This window comes from Xyrauchen texanus, chromosome 22 (genome assembly GCF_025860055.1).
Source record: "Xyrauchen texanus isolate HMW12.3.18 chromosome 22, RBS_HiC_50CHRs, whole genome shotgun sequence".
NCBI lineage: Eukaryota > Metazoa > Chordata > Actinopteri > Cypriniformes > Catostomidae > Xyrauchen > Xyrauchen texanus.
In genome coordinates this window covers 29,512,887-29,533,895 of record NC_068297.1, presented here as the reverse complement: position 1 = coordinate 29,533,895, position 21,009 = coordinate 29,512,887, and the positions used below count along the sequence as shown (strand labels likewise).

At 39.9% G+C, this 21,009-nt stretch overlaps 3 protein-coding genes and 1 long non-coding RNA gene across 5 annotated transcripts; 1 reads left to right on the top strand and 3 right to left on the bottom strand.

Annotated features, from left to right (window-relative positions):
* Positions 1-609: 609 nt before the first annotated feature.
* On the bottom strand, positions 610-5,750 carry LOC127662206 (autophagy-related protein 2 homolog B-like). Its single transcript, XM_052153303.1, has 4 exons — positions 5,718-5,750; positions 3,715-3,793; positions 2,368-2,576; positions 610-1,613 (listed from the first exon to the last, which is right to left on the bottom strand). Exons 3-4 carry the CDS (start codon positions 2,560-2,562, stop codon positions 1,461-1,463), a joined length of 348 nt encoding a protein of 115 aa, XP_052009263.1. The 5' UTR covers positions 2,563-2,576; positions 3,715-3,793; positions 5,718-5,750; the 3' UTR covers positions 610-1,460.
* Positions 5,751-6,888: 1,138 nt separating this feature from the next.
* LOC127662207 (uncharacterized) lies at positions 6,889-8,559 on the bottom strand. Its single transcript, XR_007972864.1, has 3 exons — positions 8,461-8,559; positions 7,066-7,295; positions 6,889-6,954 (listed from the first exon to the last, which is right to left on the bottom strand). It is a non-coding gene; the product is annotated as an uncharacterized LOC127662207 (long non-coding RNA).
* A 3,398-nt stretch (positions 8,560-11,957) lies between these two features.
* LOC127662205 (GSK3-beta interaction protein-like) lies at positions 11,958-18,021 on the top strand. The gene is made up of 3 exons (XM_052153301.1): positions 11,958-12,229; positions 12,689-12,934; positions 16,228-18,021. The coding sequence occupies exons 1-3, from the start codon at positions 12,191-12,193 to the stop codon at positions 16,384-16,386; spliced, it is 444 nt and encodes a 147-aa protein (XP_052009261.1). The 5' UTR covers positions 11,958-12,190; the 3' UTR covers positions 16,387-18,021.
* Positions 18,022-18,157: 136 nt separating this feature from the next.
* On the bottom strand, positions 18,158-21,009 carry npc2.1 (NPC intracellular cholesterol transporter 2, tandem duplicate 1). 2 transcript variants are annotated; one of them, XM_052153299.1, is made up of 5 exons: positions 20,937-21,009; positions 20,607-20,698; positions 20,211-20,318; positions 19,942-20,114; positions 18,158-19,802 (listed from the first exon to the last, which is right to left on the bottom strand). In XM_052153299.1, the coding sequence occupies exons 2-5, from the start codon at positions 20,686-20,688 to the stop codon at positions 19,716-19,718; spliced, it is 450 nt and encodes a 149-aa protein (XP_052009259.1). In that variant the 5' UTR covers positions 20,689-20,698; positions 20,937-21,009; the 3' UTR covers positions 18,158-19,715. The 2 variants fall into 2 exon arrangements, with proteins under 2 accessions (XP_052009259.1, XP_052009260.1); XM_052153300.1 differs by having other exon boundaries at positions 20,607-20,721; positions 20,937-20,981.

Sequence of the window (21,009 nt, the reverse complement as noted above, 5' to 3'; positions counted from 1 at the left end):
GCCCTGGGAGGCTCGAGAGACTTGAGAGGCGGAGCCCTGGGAGGCTCGAGAGGCGGAGCCCTGGGAGGCTCGAGAGGCGGAGCCCTGGGAGGCTCGAGGGGCGCTGGGTCTTGGACGGTCATGGCTACTGGCGCTGGCTCTGGGACGGTCGAGGCTACAGGTGCTGGCTCACTGACGTCGGAGGCTACAGGCCCTGGCTCACTGACGTCGGAGGCTACAGGCCCTGGCTCACTGACGTCGGAGGCTACAGGCGCTGGCTCCCTGACGTCGGAGGCTACAGGCGCTGGCTCGCTGGCATCGGAGGCTACAGGCATTGGCTGGTTGGCCGTGGTTGGCAGAGGCTGGAGAGCAGAGGCCTTTCTTCTCCTCCTCCTCCGGGCGGACGAAGTTGGCAGCGCTGGCTCACTGACGATAGGGGCTGCAGGCACTGGCTCGCTGATCACAGCAGGCGTGGGGGTTGATTCACTCACCGTGGCTGACGCGGAAAGCCCAGAGGCGGGAGCCGGGATCAAGAGAGGTGGTTCCCCGGCAGCGAATTCCTCCACGACGAGTCCCACATACTCTTGCCAGGTGTAGTCTCCGGTAACTCCCACCATCGATGTCTGGGTATGCCGAACCGGTACGCCTTCTTCAGGGTATCATCATCCCAGCCGGTGTAACTGGCCACGCTGGCGAAGAAGTGGGTGAACTCCCGAACAGACAAGTCCGCTCTCTGTCAGCTCTCTGAGGAACACTGCTAGATCCATTTTGGGTCGATCGTTATGTTACGATGCAGGAGGAGGCAGACAAGGGGTTGGATCTAAATGCAGTGTACTTTATTGGACACGGTGAAAACTGAGCAGACAAAACCAGAACAAAGGAAATACCCGCAATGGGGAAAAATAAAACAAAAACACGGAAAACATTCAAAGGTATAATAGGCAGGATAAACATACAACGAGCACGGAAACAGGCGTCCACAAACATCAACGATCGACAAGGGAATGGAGAACAAACAGGGTTTATATACACTTGGAGACATGATGATGACAAACTACAATCAGGTGGGCACAATGACACAGGGCTGGCAGTGATGAGCGCCGGGGGATCCTGGGAAGTGTAGTTTTAGACAAAGACAAGTGAAACCCAGGGCAGACAACAAGGGAATCGTGACAGAAAACTACGCAAGGGCTTGTGTCCCTATCTAAAGACTATCCATAAGACTTCTGAAATGCGGCTTGTTAGAAATGTCACTCCAGACATACTGTCTTGACAGCTAAACAGAACTGAAAAAAGACAGAAAAAGAGCATAACTTTCTTAGACCAATGAAATAAAAAGTACTATTGGTAATAATAGCCGTAAATTATTGTTTCAGGGCTTGTTTCTAACACAGCAGCTGCAAAGAGGAAATAAAACAACATTGTTACTTGAAAGTATATCACAAGGCAGATAAGGAAAAAGGGGGCTCATACCTCTTTCACTACACACTGTATGCCTTGGCCACCCCTTTTCTGAGGTCCACTGGCTGATGTGCCATGCAGTAATGTGAGTTCAGTTTGATCTTCTTGCATTCTTCCTCACCTGGCACTGGAGACACCATGTCATAAGCAGTTTCAGCAGCAGCAGCAGCCGCCTGCATAAAACACACAAAACAGATTCAGAGTCTTGTATACAGAGTATAAAACAAACATAAAATGTAATTCAGTTTAAACTTGTGTGATATATATCAGTCATATGTTGATAAAAGTATACGTAGAAATAAATAACAGTTATAAACAATAAATTATACAGTAGAAATGCATGTAATCAGTAACTGTACAAGCATATGTATCTAACATAATTATGAATTTCTCAGCTTGGCAGAATTATTCATATTTCTATTCTTTTCCCTCTGCTGGGCTGATTTGTTTTTTTTCCCCACTGCATCCCAGATGGCTCATTTGACTCTTTAATGAGGAGCACTTTTTGTTACATTTTACAATTCATGAAAGGAACTGTTTTGCATATGTACAGAAAGTAATAATAATAATAATAATAATAAATACATGAAATACATTTGAAGTTTACAAACTAAACTTCAAATGATGGGTTTCAGGGTTTGTTCAAAGTTATTTGAGAGTATAGATGAATTCAGTAGAAGATTAATCGATTATCAAAATAATCGTTATTTGCAGCACTGATTGAGAATAATTTTAAGGGCTTACATGCCATTGTTTTATTTAGTTAATATTTATATTAATTTTTAAGTTAATTTTTGCTGTCTTCAACAGCATATTCATTTTTGCTGTGGTACCAAAATTGGCAAAAAGAATTGTGAACTTTCACTGCCATTGGTATTGACTTTTGAAATGTTGGTTTTACGAGAACTCTTTACTACTTCTACTCACACTCCTGAAGAATATGGGCTGGTCTGTGAAGGATGTGGAGGCAGTGTCTGTGTCAGTTGTGCGGTCTTGGCCGCAGGTGCTGATGATACTACAGGCTTGTATTGGCACAGAGATGATGGGTGGCGATGCCTGACTCACTCCACCGTTGTACTTGGAAAAATTGCAGGAAAACTCAGGGCCAGTAGGCTTCTTCATCGACACACAGAACACTACAACGTAAATCAATTCATTGAGGGGCAAATTCACTAAACAGTTGTGCCACTTTTGTGAACAGTAATTCAGTGCTTATTCTTATTCACTAACAACCTGCAATCAAGTTTAATCAGCCATGAAATGCACTGAAACAGTGTTGCATTTAAATTATTTAGTTGTTATTCCACACAAACATGCCTTCTATAATGAGGTGCAATTACCATTGTGCTTTTAATTCCTTTAGCAGGCATGTGATCGGCAAAGGACAAAAAAGCAGGAAAATGTACTGACTGTGTAATTACTGTGCCACACAGCAACTCCAAAACCACCCAAACATACACCCAGTGACCACTTTATTAAGTACTTATTAATACCTACTTATTCTGATTATCTAATCAGCCAATCGTGTGACAGCAGTGAAATTCATAAAATCATACAGATATGGGTCAGGCGCATCAGTTAATGCTCACATCAACCATCAGAATAGGGAACAATGTGATCTCAGCGATTTGGAGCATGGCATGATTGTTGGTGCCAGATGGGCTGGTTTTAGTATTTCTGTAACTGCTGATCTCCTGGGATTCAGAATTTACTCCGAATGGAGCCAAAAACAAAAAACATCCAGTGAGTGGCAGTTCTGCAGACTGAAATGCCTTGTTGATATGAGAGTTCAAAGGAGAATAGTCAGACTAGTTTGAGCTGACACCAATGCTTCGGTAACTCAGATAACTCACAATTGTAGTGAGCAGAATAGCACAACACGTCAAACCTTGAGGCGGATGGCTACAAAAGTAGAAGACCATGTTGATTCCACTTCTGTCAGCCAAGAACAGAAAGCTGAAACTGGACAGTTAAAGACTAGAAAAACTAATAAAATGTTTCAAGCTTGCTGCATCTCTATCCAACATTTGTGAGAGGATCTTTTTGACAAGCTTTACGATTTGAATTGTAATATGTTAAACAATCGAGCAGCTTGAGCAGCTCAGTGTGTGCCTAACCCACACACTAGAGGGCGCCACTCGCACACGCAATGCTGACTGAAGCATTATATATATATATATATATATTCCCCATCAAATAAATGATGTTATTAGCATGCACGATTCATTCTGAAAGTATTTCCCCCAGAATACATGACTGTTTACTGATTGTTACCTTCCTGCTCTGGTGGGGAAAACAGCTCAACCTCTGCTGCCAGACTGCTGAAGAAGTTCTTAAGAAAGAACAAAGCATCCTGCACAAAGCGAAAGAGTGATCTGAGGGATTGAAAAACATTTAATCAAATACCACAGTAGTACATGTTGTTATTAAAGCAAAATGGTAACATATCAAATACTAAACAAATTCAGAAACCTGTGTTTATTTGCAAATTTGACAAAATTTCAATTGATATTAGAATTTGAAATTAAAATAATTGTATTAAATAAGAAAAATACTAAATGGAAGCATTTTGACTAGTGCTCTGAGACTTTTGTACCCCCACTGGATCTACTGATTTCTAACAAAAATAACTAAACGATGACATATACATTTTTTGAGAAATATAAGTACTCATACCATGAAAATTCAATTCATATCACCCATCCTTACGCTGTCTAATTTGAGGTTTTTGTACACAGCAGCATGTGTATAGTGTTCTGTACTTGGTCAATGTTCAGACAAAGAGGCATTAGAGAAACACACAGGCAGCACTCCTGTGGTGCCTGTCTAGCCTCTGGTGACTCTTGCAGGGCTCTGACGGTTAGCTAAAACATATAAGACAATACATGCTCATTTCAGAGTAAACGATTTGTGCAGAGTACATGATACTTAGTATGACACAATCTAAAATGAGGCGATAATGATGATAACATAGAGGAGGCCAGTCTGTCTTGTATCTCAAGATCCTGCACTGAGAACACCGGTCTAGACACTGGCTGCTCTAACAAAACACCTGCCACTGGAGCCATCTGAGGATATACCTCATGCTGGAACCATACCTGACAGAAGACATTAGTGATTTTATATATATATATATATATATATACACATACACATACATATACAGGTGCTGGTCATATAATTAGAATATCATCAAAAAGCTGATTTCAGTAATTCCATTCAAAAAGTGAAACTTAGATAATGTATACATTTATTCCACACAGACTGATATATTTCAAGTGTTCATTCCTTTTAATTTTGATGATTATAACAACTAATGAAAAACCCCAAAATCAGTATCTCAGAAAATTTGAATATTGTGAAAAGGTTCAATATTGAAGACACCGGGTGCGACACTCTAATCAGCTAATTAACACAAAACACCTGCAAAGGCCTTTAAATGGTCTCTCAGTCTAGTTATGTAGGCTACACAATCATGGGGAAGACTGCTGACTTGACAGCTGTCCAAAAGACGACCACTGACACCTTGCACAAGGAGGGCAAGACACAAAAGGTCATTGCTAAAGAGGCTGGCTGTTCACAGAGCTCTGTGTCCAAGCACATTAATAGAGAGGCGAAGGGAAGGAAAAGATGTGGTAGAAAAAAGTGTACAAGCAATAGGGATAACCGCACCCTGGATAGGATTGTGAAACAAATCCCATTAAAAAATGTGGGGGAGATTCGCAAAGAGTGGACTGCAGCTGGAGTCAGTGCTTCAAAAACCACCACGCACAGACGTATGCAAGACATGGGTTTCAGCTGTCGCATTCCTTGTGTCAAGCCACTCTTGAACGAGACACAGCGTCAGAAGCGTCTCGCCTGGGCTAAAGACAAAAAGGACTGGACTGCTGCTGAGTGGTCCAAAGTTATGTTCTCTGATGAAAGTAAATTTTGTATTTCCTTTGGAAATCAAGGTCCCAGAGTCTGGAGGAAGAGAGGAGAGGCACAGAATCCATGTTGCTTGAAGTCCAGTGTAAAGTTTCCACAGTCAGTGATGATTTGGGGTGCCATGTCATCTGCTGGTGTTGGTCCACTGTGTTTTCTGAGGTCCAAGGTCAACGCAGCGATCTACCAGGAAGTTTTAGAGCACTTCATGCTTCCTGCTGTACTACACTGTTACTTCCTGTAACAGTGTAGTACCCCCCAAAAAACTGTAAAATTTAAAAGAGGATAAAGGCCAACGCAGAGCGACAGTGAGAGAGAGAGGAGAGAGAGATGAGAAAAAAAAAAACTCTTACTCGCCAGTTCTCCGATACGCCGCAGCTTGTTCCTCGGCCACTCCTCCACCCTCTATCGGACAACAGCCGCGCCTCTCCGGGCGGATCCGAGGCAGGATCCGAGGCAGTCCTCCAGCCCCTGGCGGACGGAACACCCCGTTCTCGGGGAACAGAAGGGGTCTCCCCCGCCCTTGGCAGCGGTTCTCTCGCTCCAGGTGGTCGGAAGTGAGCCCCTCCCCGCTCGCGGACGGCGGTCTTAAACCCCGCCGCATTTCAGCGGCTGGTAGGGAACTCCTCCGCCCCTGGCAGCGGCCCTGACCGCTCCAGGCGGTCGGTTAGGAGCCCCTTCTCCCCTCGCGGTCTGCGGCCATCGTCCTCTTCAGGCGGCTGGGCTCCTCGTCCCCCATCAGATGGCCGCGGCTGCTCCATTGGGGTGGACGGTAGTGGCGAGAACTCTATTACGGCGTATCCCTCCTCCTTCCCAGGCTTCGGCACCAGTGTAAAGGTCTTCAATGGAAAGGAGGAGGCGAGAACCAGCTTGATAATATAAATAATGGTTTAATGATAAACTTAAAAGAAGACAACATAAACACACACATGACGGACATGTCCGTAAACGATCTCTCTCTCCCGCACGACACCCTGCAGTCGACCTTTATACCTCGGAGGCTTGATTAGCCTGATACAGGACCGGGTGCGTAGGATCACGACCCGGCACCACCCTCCGCCCTGCCACAGTAGCGTAATAAAGTAGTTCCATGCACAAATGCGTTTTTATGACCTTGACTTGGTTTTTTCTCATTTTTTAAAATGTACTTGTTCATTGAACTGTTGTATATAAGCAATATCCCACTTTCAATCGTGCTACATGGCCCTACATCAGCACTGCTGTAATTACCTACAGCACTCACAGCAGTGCTGATGTAGGGCCATATAGCACTCTTGCTGGTGTGATATTACTTAAATATTTATTTTATTTCATTTTATATATACTGAATATCCATAAATGTGCTTATTTTAATTATTGATTGTTATGGCTTTATTCTAGAAATATAAGGCAGCTAACCAATTCAAGTACTAAACACCTAAACCTCAGATTCTGAATGAAAGAGAAGTGCTTTTGCATGAAAGAGAAGTGCTCTCTGACCTTACTGAGTTGAATCTCCATCAAAACATCATTCTACCGCATCCTCCAGCATGAGCGCCTTTTCTAGCCTGTCTTAAAGGAGTCTGTAATAGAGAGCTGTGAGGAGTGCACCTAAACACGCACACACAAAAACATACTATCTGAATGAACTCGATGAGTGTGCGGATTCATTTATATGAAGCATGACTTTGAATGTGTAGTGGCCCAACTCCAAACATATACCCTTGACTGTGAGCTGGTGAGGAGGAGAGTGCTCCACCGCTAAAGTCCTTTCATCCATATAGGTGCCACAGCACAGAGATCTCTTTGACCAGGTATCTGACTTTAGGCACAGGGAAGTGAAGTGACCCTCTGTTAGAGCTGCTATCTTGCAGAGGAACACTGAAGTGGTCCTCCTTCACCAGGACTGGTTCAGAGGTCAGCTTCTTAACCATAGGCTCCTCATCCCTCTCCTGAGAGACAGGAAACATTAATCAAGTAATATGTCCGCAAGTTAAAGCACATTTGATGTGTACATTTTTGAACATGTTTAAATTATTTTCTCCTATCCGAGCTTAATATGCAGAGATGGGGGGAGTATTTGGGAAACCTGTCTGAAAAACAGTCTTTTTTTTTTTTTTATGATAATAATAGTGCAGAAATTACTTCAACTTAAACATAATGTAAATCAGTATTCCTAAACACTAGAAGAACTAAAAGTTAGAGTGGTGGTAGTGGGCTAAAGCACATAACTGTTAATCAGAAGGTCGCTGGTTCGATCCCCACGGCCACCACCATTGTGTCCTTGAGCAAGACACTTAACTCCAGGTTGCTCCAGGGGATTGTCCCTGTAATAATTGCACTGTAAATCGCTTTGGATAAAAGCGTTCCTGGCTGTGTGTAGGACCATCTGCTCTGCATATCCTTCAGAATGATTGGATAGTGTGACTTTAGTTTATAACAAGTTCCCTGATCATTTAGTCAGTTTGTTCAGCTTATTTCAGTGCAGATTGTTTTGTGAAGCTGTCACAATAACCCACAATCAAAGAGTAGGCATTGTTGTTCATAAGGCATGCAAAAAGCAAAGTTATATAGAAGTCTTAAAGGCACCGCAGTAAATAACTGCACATTTATTTTTAGACGTCATGAAATGATTTTTTTACAACTGGGTAAAAAAATAGATTTTCTGAAGCTAAATCGGTTTTCTTCGTTTGAACAATTTCGATAAAGATTTATCTTTTACTCTATACGGCAACCCCCTACAAAGCGAGTAACAAAATCAACGAATCCTCTCTCGTTAATATGCTCACACTGGCTGATGCTGGTAAGAAAAGATGTTCTTAGGATCATTCCCAAATCATGCTGGTATATTATGGATCATCAGGTATTTTCAAAAACTTGAGAAGCCCATGCCAGTTTCAGTGCATATTCTCATAACAACAAAAGATACTATGATACTATGAATTTCAGTACTAAGAAATTTTTGTATATTTTTCAGATTTACTTTTCCATAAAATTGTTTTGCTGATAATATAACTTGTAATGCAACACCCCCTTAATAAAGTAAATAAATAAAACCTATTAATATTGAAAAATGCTAAATAAACGGACAAACTTGACAAAAAAGTCTGTCAGTACCTCCTCATTCTCATACATAACACTTCGTGAAGAGAAGGGGGAGGGCTCGGGTTTCCCAAAACCACACACATCATTCAGGGAGTGGGCAGCTCCTTCCTCTTCTTCCTCTTCCTCCTGTGAGTTACTGTCCACCCCTTCCTCCTCTTCCTCAGTTGTTATGCCCTCTAGGATGGAGTGCACAGTCATGGGGTTCACCTTCAGAACAACTCTGAATAGGGAGAGAGCAAGAAATGCTTTGAGCCACAGAACAGCCCCAAAATACTTTTAAAATAGCAGTTAGAGAGCTCAGCATACCTGGGCCAGTCGAATTTGTCACAGTCAGAAGATTTCATGTCCTCCTCCATGGTGTTAGCAACTCGAAAGAACCTGGCTGCTGAGTGCTCTTCTTGGAATGACCCTGGTGAAGCAAATAAAAACGCAGTTTGGTTGAAATGTGCTTTGCAAAATGAAACAGAAAATGTGAATATAGATGTGCACTAATATTTTTTTTGTTTATGCTGCATTGGTCAATATGGCAGTTGCTTAGAGAGGGCAGTAGGAATGTTTGGTAAAATTACATAAGAGCATTTTATAGGTTGTCTGCCATTGTAACACTCTTTAATTACAGTTTTTGTGTTTTAAGAACTATTGATACACTGGGAGGCTAACTTCTCTTTTCATTCATGACCATTCATGAAGATGAATAAAACCTGTCAAAAATATATTGTTCATTGTTTGTTTATGATAGCTAATGCATTAACTAATATTAACAAATGGAAACTTATTGTAAAGTGTTACCGAAATATTTGTGTTTGGATTAGAGGTAAATGTGTCGACAAGTTCATACTGTACCACTGAGCTCTTTAAACGTGAGCTCCTTCTTGGTCTGCTCTGATGAGTTCCTCCAGTGAACTCCGCCTTGAGCTCCAGATCCTACAGTTTCAGGCAGAGCAGCTCTTTCAGCAGGGATTTCTTAAACCAGGGGCCCCTCTCCTGATCAGAGTGCAGGTCCGGGATCGGAAAGCGTACCACCAGCACCAACAGAGGGGCGTTTATGGACAAGGACACTGCAGTGCACTGGTGTTCGGCTATCATCCAAGAAGACCTCTCCAAATGCCTTGTGCTTGAGTGTCACAGAAGACACACAAAACACAAAAGGGCTTTGTTCAAATTTCAGAGAAATCTTTAGGATGTGATTTACTGTAAGTGATGAAATCCGACCGATTTGTTCAGACAGAGTAGTCAATATCCGATATATGTTAATTGTCTGCTATGGTTATAATGTAAGCAATAGCACAATGCCAACTTTCTCGTACACAACTCAGATTAGCTGATAGTGTGTAAAGAGAGAATGGAAAACTAGAAATGTTGGCATCTCTGCGGATCAGAGGCATCACTGTATTATACATTCATACATCTGCTGTGTCGAAACCACTCAAGCGTTCACTCATTCGCTATTCACTACATAGTCAATTTCACATAATTAGCAATATGAAGAAAGACTGAACTAAAATAAATGTAAAAAAACACCTTGATATTCAGGTTGACCGTTCAGACTAAGACTAATCTGATTTTGTTTTCTTCTGAACACAGCCAAAGATACAAAGTGAAAAACTAAAGAAAACACAAGAAGGCCAGAAATGTTTCTCACCAGGCTGACGTGCTTATGTATGATGTGTACATGTGGATACTGCAGTTAATGCTGCCTTTAAGTGATTTTTTTGAGCTTCAAAGTTATGGACCCTGTTGACTTGCATTGTATGGACCTACAGAGCTGAGATAGTCCTCTAAAAAAAACTCAGTTTGTGTTCTGATGAAGAAAGTCAGACACATCTGGGATGGCATGAGGGGGAGTAAATGATAAGAGAATTTTCATTTTTGGGTGAACCTTTCCTTTAAGGAAGCCCTGTTTAGTTGGGCTGGTTTTGGTTCACCTGACCCCAATCAGAGGTGGCGTTTACATATGCCTTATGTTCAAAAAGAGTTGGACAGTGCACAACAAAATGGCACATATATATATATATATATATATATATATATATATATATATATATATATATATATATATATATATATAAATATACGGTGTCTGAAATTGTTGGTGTGCCATGAGAGTTGATGAAGTGGATATTATGGCATATATAGTATTATATAATAATATATTAAAAGATTTCATGAGGATATACGCTACTTGTGATGTCGACAAAAAGATACCGGTCGACATGTCTGGGTGTTTTGTGGCCCCTTAAAATATAGTTCACAAAACCAAGCATTCTGAATGAATGTTGCCGCCTATTTCAAATACGTCAGAGCGTCCGCGAATCTTCGATAGTGTTGTTGGCAGGGCAACCAGAGCGAATTTTGACGCTCTCGCCGCCTCTGGTCTGAACGCACGGTTACCCATTTGTCCAATGGCACTTGAGCCTTGATAAAGATCCAGGCTAAGCTGGTCCAAACAGAGCTTCTCTTGGAGGAAATTGACGAGATATCGATGCAGCAGGTGCTTGCAGGCCCGCTTCTTAATGGACTCCGAAAATGGCTAAGGCATCTTGAGCGGCTCTCGAGTTTGGTGCTTACTGAATCAATACATTGACATTCAGTGCATTTTACCAATCAAAGGAATACCACATATTTCCATTAGTTTTCTGTAAAGTGTAAGATACCCAATGTTATGTGGTTTGGTGGTGCAGTTTGCATTAAGACACTCAGAGTGACTGATTATATCGTGGCATTATAGATAGTTTTAATGATTTCAATGCTATCATAGAATTGATAAAGAACAGTAATTCTAAGCCAGAGATTTATTCAGGGTAGGGTTGATGTTGGCAATGACTAGCTGACTAATTAATAGTCATACAGTAATCACATTTATTTCACTGACAGTCTGATATGCATGATGGATCTGTCTGGCTCTTAATCCGAGGCCAGTGATTCATTAAAGCTTGGTGTAGTTGTTTGCCTGCTAACATTCTCAAAATAAAACTTCTGTAGCCATATAACTCACCTGTGTTTTGAAATAGCTGACTAACCGTTGTTCTTTGGCTGAACTAGCATACTGGCTAATCACAATCCTTCATATTACCTTTATTTTAACTGAGGCAACGCTCAATGATAATTAATATATATATATAAAACTGGGAATGGACGTGTTTGTTTGCATTATAAGCGTGTGTTAGGTCGTGTGAAAGCAGCACCACTGTCTGTTTTGATGAGACTAATGATGGTGTTTACAAACACGCTCGTTACTGCGCACTCTCGCCTATGCCATATATTTGTGTATTTCTTCGTTTGATCGCCAAAGAGGATGCCACTGCCATGCGCCCCAAACACGCCCTCGCCAGGGATCTCGCATATGTGCCAGTATGGTCTGAAACGGACCTGTATGCAATGCGTTCATTTCACTGGTGGAGAGTAAAGAATGCTCTGGAAGCCCCTCCGCCCCCCAGAGTCGTGCATATCCACCCTCACAAATGAGTGTAACAGTATCCAGCTGGTACATGCTGTGCGTGCAAACCTCACTTCACTGGCCTCAAGTGGCGCACTAGCGACTGACACTAAAAGTTGAGGCTTTTAACAACTGACACTAGAAGCTGTGGCTTTTAGCCTCTTTGTTAGCGTGCCTACTTCCGACACCGGAGACGCCGGTTCGAATCCCGTTAGGAGCAGGTCGAGCAGGACCGGTTACATACGCATACACTGCGCAGCGGCTGCGCATAATTGACACAAACGAGTCTCCCACACTGGCACCGGCATGAGCCGGAAGTGTTCTGATGAACTACCCCCGGAGGAGGTCAGTACCTCATAATAATGATGAATATAAATAATTATTAAGAACCCCGAACTTTATCATCGAATAAATAACTCCGTTATTTTTGTTCACACTATTAATAAGTTAATATTACCTGGTGGCCGCGTTTTTTGAAACTTTAAAGCTGTAAGAGGCTGGGCCTCCATTGGCAGTATGAAATAGATACCTAGTAGCACCTCATTTTGTAGGATTTTACATCAAATACACATATAATTTGCACTAAATGTGTATGTCTTCCAAAAAAATATGTATTCTTACTTAGAATGAAGCGTAGTTTGTGACTTTTTTCAGTTGTTGCATTGGTCAGAGACATTAGCATCACAGTCACTGTGCTCGCGCCCCCTCTTGTTCAGTCGACGTCAGGGGTTTATGAACATGCAGCTTATTTCTGATGTTTATTAGTCTCATAATCGATCATCTAAAATCTCACTGCTGTTTTAGGGTATGGAGGTGGACTGTCAAACAGAAGACCTGTCTAAGTGTTCTTATGACGAGCGCTTTTTGGAGCTGAGAGAGGTTAAAGACATGAGGCTGGAGGCTGAGGCGGTGGTCAATGATGTGCTCTTCGCAGTCACAGGCATGCACGTCTCTCACAATCTCACCAGTGGAGTAGATGTGGCTTATATAAACGTTGAAACCAGAGAGGGAAACCGGTACTGCTTAGAGCTCACCGAGGCAGGTTTAAGGGTGAGTGATGATAACATGCAAAGGAACATCTCGGGCAACAAATGGGACGTTTTCCTACAAGTATTGATTATAATATTGGTTTCCCAACCCTGAGCGTGGGAGATGTGTCATTCTGGATCTAGACCCGCTGCGTTGACCTGTGCAGTACGTTTCGACCCTAAACTTCATCTAACTATATTAGATGAGAGAGCCGAAGCAGGGATCCCCTATTCGTATTGAAATTCGGGGTTGACATATATGTGATTTTGCTGATGGCGATAACTAAGGTGGTGGAAAAGACGGATAGTTTGTTAAAAAAATACATAAATTGTCTTTCCCTACTCTGACAGGAACAGACATGGAGGCTACTAGAGTCCAAAATGAATAAAATCCCACCTGCAGTTTATTGTTCAATCAAAATCCCAATAATAATCAGACAAAATAGAGACTTGGGGCATAACGCAGGACTTTTAACTTCTTCAAGTCCAAAACAAACAAGAGGCTCTTATTTTGAAATGAAATGCTCTACAGTTAAAGAGGTAGTTCACCAAAAATTAAAAAAATCTCATAATTTACTCCTGCCATCCCTGATGTGTTCTGCTGAACACAAAGATTTTTAGAAGAATATTTCAGCTCTGTTGGTCCATTCAATGCAAGTGAATGGTGACCAGAACTTTGAAGGTCCAAAAATGACATAAAGGCAGCATTAAAGTAATCCATGTGACTCCAGTGATTAAACCCATGTCTTCAGAAGTCATATGATAGGTGTGGGTGAGAAAAAGTTCAATATTTGTCTTTTTTTATTTTTTATTTTTACTATAAATTTTTTTTAACCAGCTCCAACAAGATGGTAGTTGAATGTGAAAGTGTAGATTTACATGTGACTTAAATACATATCTGTTTCTCATCCACACCTATAATATCTCTTCAGAAGACATTACTTTAACCACTGGAGTCATATGGACTACTTTTATACTGACTTCTGGGTCTTCAAAGTTCTGGTCACCATTCACTTGCATTGTGAGGACCAACAGACCTGAGATATTATTTAAAAGTCTTTATTTGTGTTCTGCAGAAGACAGAAAGTCATACACATCTGGGATGGCATGAGGGTGTGTAAATGATCAGAGAATCATTTAGGCATACACGCCTTCTAAGGACTTGTGTGCGCAAACCTAGTTGTCATGGCAACTGAATACACAAAACATCGCCTGGTCAATATGTACTGGTAAATGCCCTGGCTATTGTAATCTATTGTGCTGTAGTTGTTTTGGGTTTAGTTTTAAAACTGAATGATATCAACATTGAACGTTATTATATATTTTTTTATTAATTAGAAGATGAATTCCATGTAGGGATACATGCAGTAGTCCCAACAAGCATTTTCTTATTTGAAATGAAACTGTGTTTTTTTAGTTGGTAGATCTTATTGAGTTGGTCATTTAAAAGTAGGTCATCACACAAAAAAGTGTGTGCACCCCTGAGCTAGAAGGTTTATCATTATTGACGAGATATGAAGTTGGAGACACAATGTGCTGATGGGGTGCATTTGTGTTTAGGCACATTTTTCTTTGCTTGCTGTCACTTCAGTTTAGAACACTTGATTATCTAATCAAAATAACAAACTATGCATTGAAGTGAGGATAAATATATAGATGAATATTGTCAACGATGACAGATTCACATAAAGCAAATCTTCATATTTCACCTCTAGATGCTGCCATTATAATGCAGAACCAAATTATTCTAACTGTAAAATCCTCCAGTTCTGGCCACAAATGAACATACAGTACATCCGGAAAGTATTCACAGCGCTTCACTTTCTCCACATTTTGTTATGTTACAGCCTTATTCCAAAATTGATTAAATTCATTATTTTCCTCAAAATTCTACAAACAATACCCCATAATGACAATGTGAAAGAAGTTTGTTTGAAATCTTTGCAAATTTATTAAAAATAAAAAACAAAAAAAATCACATATACATAATTATTCACATCCTTTGCCATGACGCTCAAAATTGAGTTCAGGTCCATCCTGTTTCCACTGATCATCCTTGAGATGTTTCTACAACTTGATTGGAGTCCACCTGTGATAAATTCAGATTGGACATGATTTGGAAAGGCACACACTTGTCTATATAAGTTCCCACAGTTAACAGTGCATGTCAGAGCACAAACCAAGCCATGAAGTCCAAGGAATTGTCTGTAGACCTCCGAGACAGGATTGTATTGAGGCACAGATCTGGGGAAGGTTTCAGAAATATTCTGCAGCATTGAAGGTCCCAATGAGCACAGTGGCCTCCATCATCGATAAATGGAAGAAGTTTGGAACCACCAGGACTCTTCCTAGAGCTGGCTGCCCGGTCCAACTGAGTGATCAGGGGAGAAGGGCCTTAGTCAGGGAGGTGACCAAGAACCCGATGGTCACTCTGACAGAGCTCCAGCATTTATCTGTGGAGAGAGGAGAATCTTCCAGAAGAACAACCATCTCTGCAGCACTCCACCAATCAGGCCTGTATGGTAGAGTGGCCAGACGGAAGCCACTCCTCAGTAAAAGGCACATGACAGCCCACCTGAAGGACTCTCAGACCATGAGAACAAAATTCTCTGGTCTGATGAAACAAAGATTGAATTCTTTGGCCTGAATGGCAAGCATCATGTCTGGAGGAAACCAGGCACAGTCCAGATTGCTCTGGACCTCAGACTGGGGCGAAGGTTCATCTTCCAACAGGACAATGACCCTAAGCACACAGACAAGATAATAAAGGAGTGGCTACGGGACAACTCTGTGAATGTCCTTGAGTGGCCCAGCCAGAGCCCAGACTTGAACCCGATTGAACATCTCTGGAGAGATCTGAAAATGGCTGTGCACTGACACTCCCCATCCAACCTGATGGAGCTTGAGAGGTCCTGCAAAGAAGAATGTGAGAAACTGCCCAAAAATAGGTGTGCCAAGCTTGTAGCATCATAAACAAAAAGACTTGAGGCTGTAATTGGTGCCAAAGGTGCTTCAACAAAGTATTGAGCAAAGGCTGTGAATACCTATGTGCATGTGATTTATTAATTTTTTTAATTTGCAAAGATTTCAAACAAACTTCTTTCACGGTGTCGTTATGGGGTATTGTTTGTAGAATTTTGAGGAAAATAATGAATTTAATCCATTTTGGAATAAGGCTGTAACATAACACAATGTGGAAAAAGTGAAGTGCTGTGAATACTTTCCGGATGCACTGTATCGGTCTACCTCTAATAAAAAATAACCATTTTAGAGTTATATGCTTGTACATTACAGTTTAATTTTGGTATTTTTCAGGTGGTGGGACATATCTTTGATCAGGTGGATGAGAGTTTGAGCACTCAGTATCATGAGACTGTTTACTCACTACTGGATTCCCTGAGCCCTGGGTACAGAGAAGCTTTTGGAAATGCTCTACTACAGAGACTGGAGAGGCTCAAACAAAACGGACAGTGAGGATTCAGTATCACTCAGAACATCTCTGCTCGCTAATGGTTAAATCAAGTTCTTTGCTGCCCTTATCTTCTAGCATTTGTGGTACCCTACCATTATCTGTTTTTAACATTTGGTTTATTTTACCAGAACTTCCAGGTGATTATTTGCCTGTGATGTGATAAGTATATATCATTGTATTATTTGGAGAGGTTTCATTAAGCTATGCTGAAAAATAGAACAGGCCCAGATTAATACTCCATACAGTATTCTCCACTCTTCTTTCTCCATATAGTATTACCAAACCTTCAACTGAAGTGAAACCCTCAGCAATGGTATTTGTGCTGTTGGGAAAATGTTATTGGAGCTCTGATTTTTAGCTTATCTATGCCCTGCAGAATATTGTCAATATTACAGAGCATGGTTCAGCAGTATTATCATTACAAAATATATCATATGCCTTACTACGTTGAAGTTTTATCTGTCCACAGGATAGCGGTTGTCTGAAACTTTAAAGTTGTGATACATATGTATCAACTCTCTTCCTCTTGCTTGCTATTAATGTCGCATCAAACTTCCTTTGTGAATGTAAGAAAATGCCTAATCCATTGTTTCATTTATTGCTTTCTTTCTCAATCTGTCCAAATCAGCAGAAAGGACAAAAGAGCCAAAACATGGCAGTGTTATCTACCACCAAACCCCTTCCAAAAATGTACCTATTGGAATTCTCTTATGAAAAATACAGAAAAGTGATAACTCCTATAGAACTTTCTGTTAGTGTGGACATTTGTCTTTGTATTATTGGCAGAAGAGATCAAACTGCAGTGCTGTAAAATCTTTCCCTGCAAGTATGTTATAGAACAACATCATGTTTGTATGGATCTCAGCGCTCATTTTTGGTTGTAAACATTCTTTAATTGTATATTATCCAGAACAAACTTATCACACCATATGTAATTCCAATATTGGTGTTCTTTTTAAAGTTTTTTTTTTTTTGTTTTTTTCTTGTTCTTCTTGGGACAAAATATTTTAAGCCCTTGATTTGACCTGTTAAAACACAATAAGTAGTTCCAGTATTGGGTGGTTTTTGAAGTATGTTTTAAAACTTAAGCCCTTCTTTTGACTGATTTGATACATGTTTTTACGTTCTATGTATTGCACAGAATTGCACTAATAGAAATAAGGTAGCCATTGTCTGACCTGTTTAAAAATATGCTACAAATTTATATTCCACTACATTTTTCTATTTTCTCCCCATATTTGAGTTTAAAAGTAATATTATTTTATCATTAATAGATGCATTAATACAGTAAGTTGGATGGTTCTACCTCATGTTGTATTTTTGTTTTTCTGCCTGTGAAATTGACATGTTTCTAGCTGTTTTGATAAGATGGAGGATAGTCAAAATGTATGCTGATAATGGGGCCAATTTCAGCAAATTCCTGTGGGGGAAAAAATGCACTCTGTCACAAGCCTCCAGATAATTTCCTGAAAATTTGTTCAAACAACCAGTATGAAAGCGGGTTTAGATGACTTTAATGGCACAAATACCCCCTGTACCTGAAGAAATGTTGCTTGCTTTTGTTTACTTGTAATAAAAAGCACACATTTAAATGTTATTTTGATTAGCTGATTCTGTTAAATACTCAAGTCATATTTTGAATTCATATAAAACAATTGTATGTGTTATTACTCATCTTGGTATGACTGAAGTGAAAAAAAAACTATGTTTAGTTTTTCTTAAGCAAATAATTTAAAATGTTAAGCGTTTGAAAATGATCAATACCAAACAAAGATTTTTGTTGACATTATTTACTTAGTATTAAGTTGCTTCTATGAATAGACAACTAAAGCATATGAAACTAAACCAGATAACCTCTAGAAAGAAATAAAAATAAAAGACAAGTGTAAAGAGAACAAACAATGTGAACAGTTACCAAAAAAGGAGAAACTGTGGATTCTTTGCTTTAACAGACAATTCTATTAAAGGGATAGTTCACCCAAAAATGAAAATACTATTTTGCCATCCCAGATATGTTTGACTTTTTTTCTGCTGAACACAAAGGAAGATTTTTAGAAGAATATTTTAGCTCTGTAGGTCCATACAATGCAAGTGAATGGTGACCAGAACTTTTAAGGTAAGTTCATGGATGGTCATGGAGGACAAAGGCAGGTCAAAAGTATACCCATAAAATTCCAGTGGTTAAATTAATATATTCTGAAGTGATATGATTGGTGTGGGTGTGAAACAGATCACGGAAGACATAGATACTTTTTTTTAAGTGCCTTTTTTACTGTAAATCTACACTTTCACTTCAGAATGTGGAAGTGACTTTCACATTCAGCCACCTACTGGTTAGGGCTGGTCAAAGGTGGAGATTTTTAGTAAACAAATTACTTAAATATTGATGTTTCTCACCAACACCTATCATATCACTTCTGAAGACATGGATTTAACCACTGGAGTCACATGGACTACTTTTATACTGCATTTATATGCTGTTGGATCTTTAAAAATCTGTTCTTATTGACATGCAATTTGAGGACAATATTCTTCTAAAAATCTTCATTTGTGTTCAGCTGAAGAAAGTAATTCGCATCTGGGAGGGTGAGAAAATGAGACAATTTTCACATTTGAGCGAACTATTCCTTTAGTGCTAGGCAAGCATATCCACTGATCATTTAGAAGAATGTCACAAAAACAAACTGAATATACAAAAAAATTTATAATAATTGTGCTCTTATCTTCACTAGAAATACGAGTTTTGCTCCAGTTTTAGATCTTCAAGCTGAAAAGATCCTCAAATTTAAGAAAAGCATTTCATATTCCAATGAAAGACTCTGCTTGCATTTAAAAGTACATTATTTAGTAACATGTACATAGTTGCTTATTAAATGTGGAGGATGACTTGCCATTTTTTAAGAAAATAAACCAATATTAAAATCCAATTTTTATTTAATATGCAGATTTAAAACGAGAGTAAAAAGTTCATTATCAATTGCAACACCTCTGATTAAGAAAACAAACGCTTCATTTCATTTAAATCATTTAAATCTCCACATGAACTAATGTCATTAGTCAGCATCTCATTCTGGTGAATAAATGACACTTTAGCACAACACAAAATGGAATTATGCAATGCTTGTTGAGTAGCTATAGAGCATCCACAGATATCAAAAATATTAAAATGATAAATCTGTCATGGTTAAAACATTTTCAAATAATAAATCATACAATTTGCATCTAAATTAAGTCTAAACTGTCCACAGAGAAGTACATAGGCACACATACAGACGTCTTTGTCCTTGACATCCCTTTTTCAAATGTCCTTTTCATGGCTTCGATATTGGTTTCAGCTCACAATCTGAACCGGAAACTTGATGCAAAATAGATCTTTGCTGGAGTCATCTTTCAATTCCCATTCCACAACCAGCTTTATCTAATAAACGACAAAATATTAAGAAAGTGGATGCCTTGAATGGTTGGAAACTATATTACAGACTTATTTAGATGCGAAGGCAATGCCATAGAACAGGATGTTAAGCATTGAACATCTGACAGATTTGAAGAACACTTACTGCTGGGTATTCGCTCTTGACTGGCAACTGGTTGACATAACTGTACATTTGTTGTGGCTGAATCGGGCACAGAATTCCACACTTGCAACCATCCTCAACTGGGATGGGAAAGGGAACAGGCAAGCCAGCAAGAACACCATGAACCACAGCTTTACTGGTCTGACTGATAACATCTATGGGAAATGTAAACAAGTTGTTCTTAAAACTTTGATCTGACTTTGTTGTTATGTTTTTGTACTGCAGTGAAATGGAAAGGAAACACAGCTTACCACTGCTGAATGTTACATTTACAGTGTAGGACTGTCCCTTGTGAAGCTGGCATGGCTGTTTTGAGCAGGGCAGGATGTCAACCTCAAAAACCTTTCCATCTTCTGAGCCTATGAGGTTCAAACAGAGGGAAAAGTGCATTGAAACAAAGTAACAGACACAATTAGGTCATGAAGGCACTGAAACTTCATGAAGAATTGTAAATAATAATAATAATAATAATAATAATAATAATAATAATAATCCTTTACATTTATTCTGGTTAGAATGCAAGTCTCAGTCTTAAAGCAAAAGCAAAACAACTAACTGGAAATCTGATTCACACATAAGAAATTATTGGCAAATATAAACATTAAACTTTCACGGGATATACCACAGGTACATACAAAAGTACTTACCACAGTCCAAAAATCTCACCGGCTCAGCATTAGTGTATGCGAGGAAAGAAAGCAAAATAACGCAGATCACACGGTAATCCATGATTCAAGTCCTGTCGAAAATACACGTTACTATCTTTCAGAGAACAGAAAACAAAACACCCACATGAGTCTATCACATGACAGTGAGTTTAGAATAAACTGCCTGCTGAGTTAAACGAGTTCACTACGCTTTTTTTTCAGAAAATGTACCGTTAAAACACAGAAAATATCGGACGACAAACAGTCGGAATTTTAGAGCAACTCAAATGTTAAAAACACCATCCAAATCGTTAAAAGTGGCATAAGTACCTGTCTCTGGCCGTGTTTACCCTTTTCACTGCACGCGTTATTTCCTCGTCACAAGATCATGATGACTGTCCTC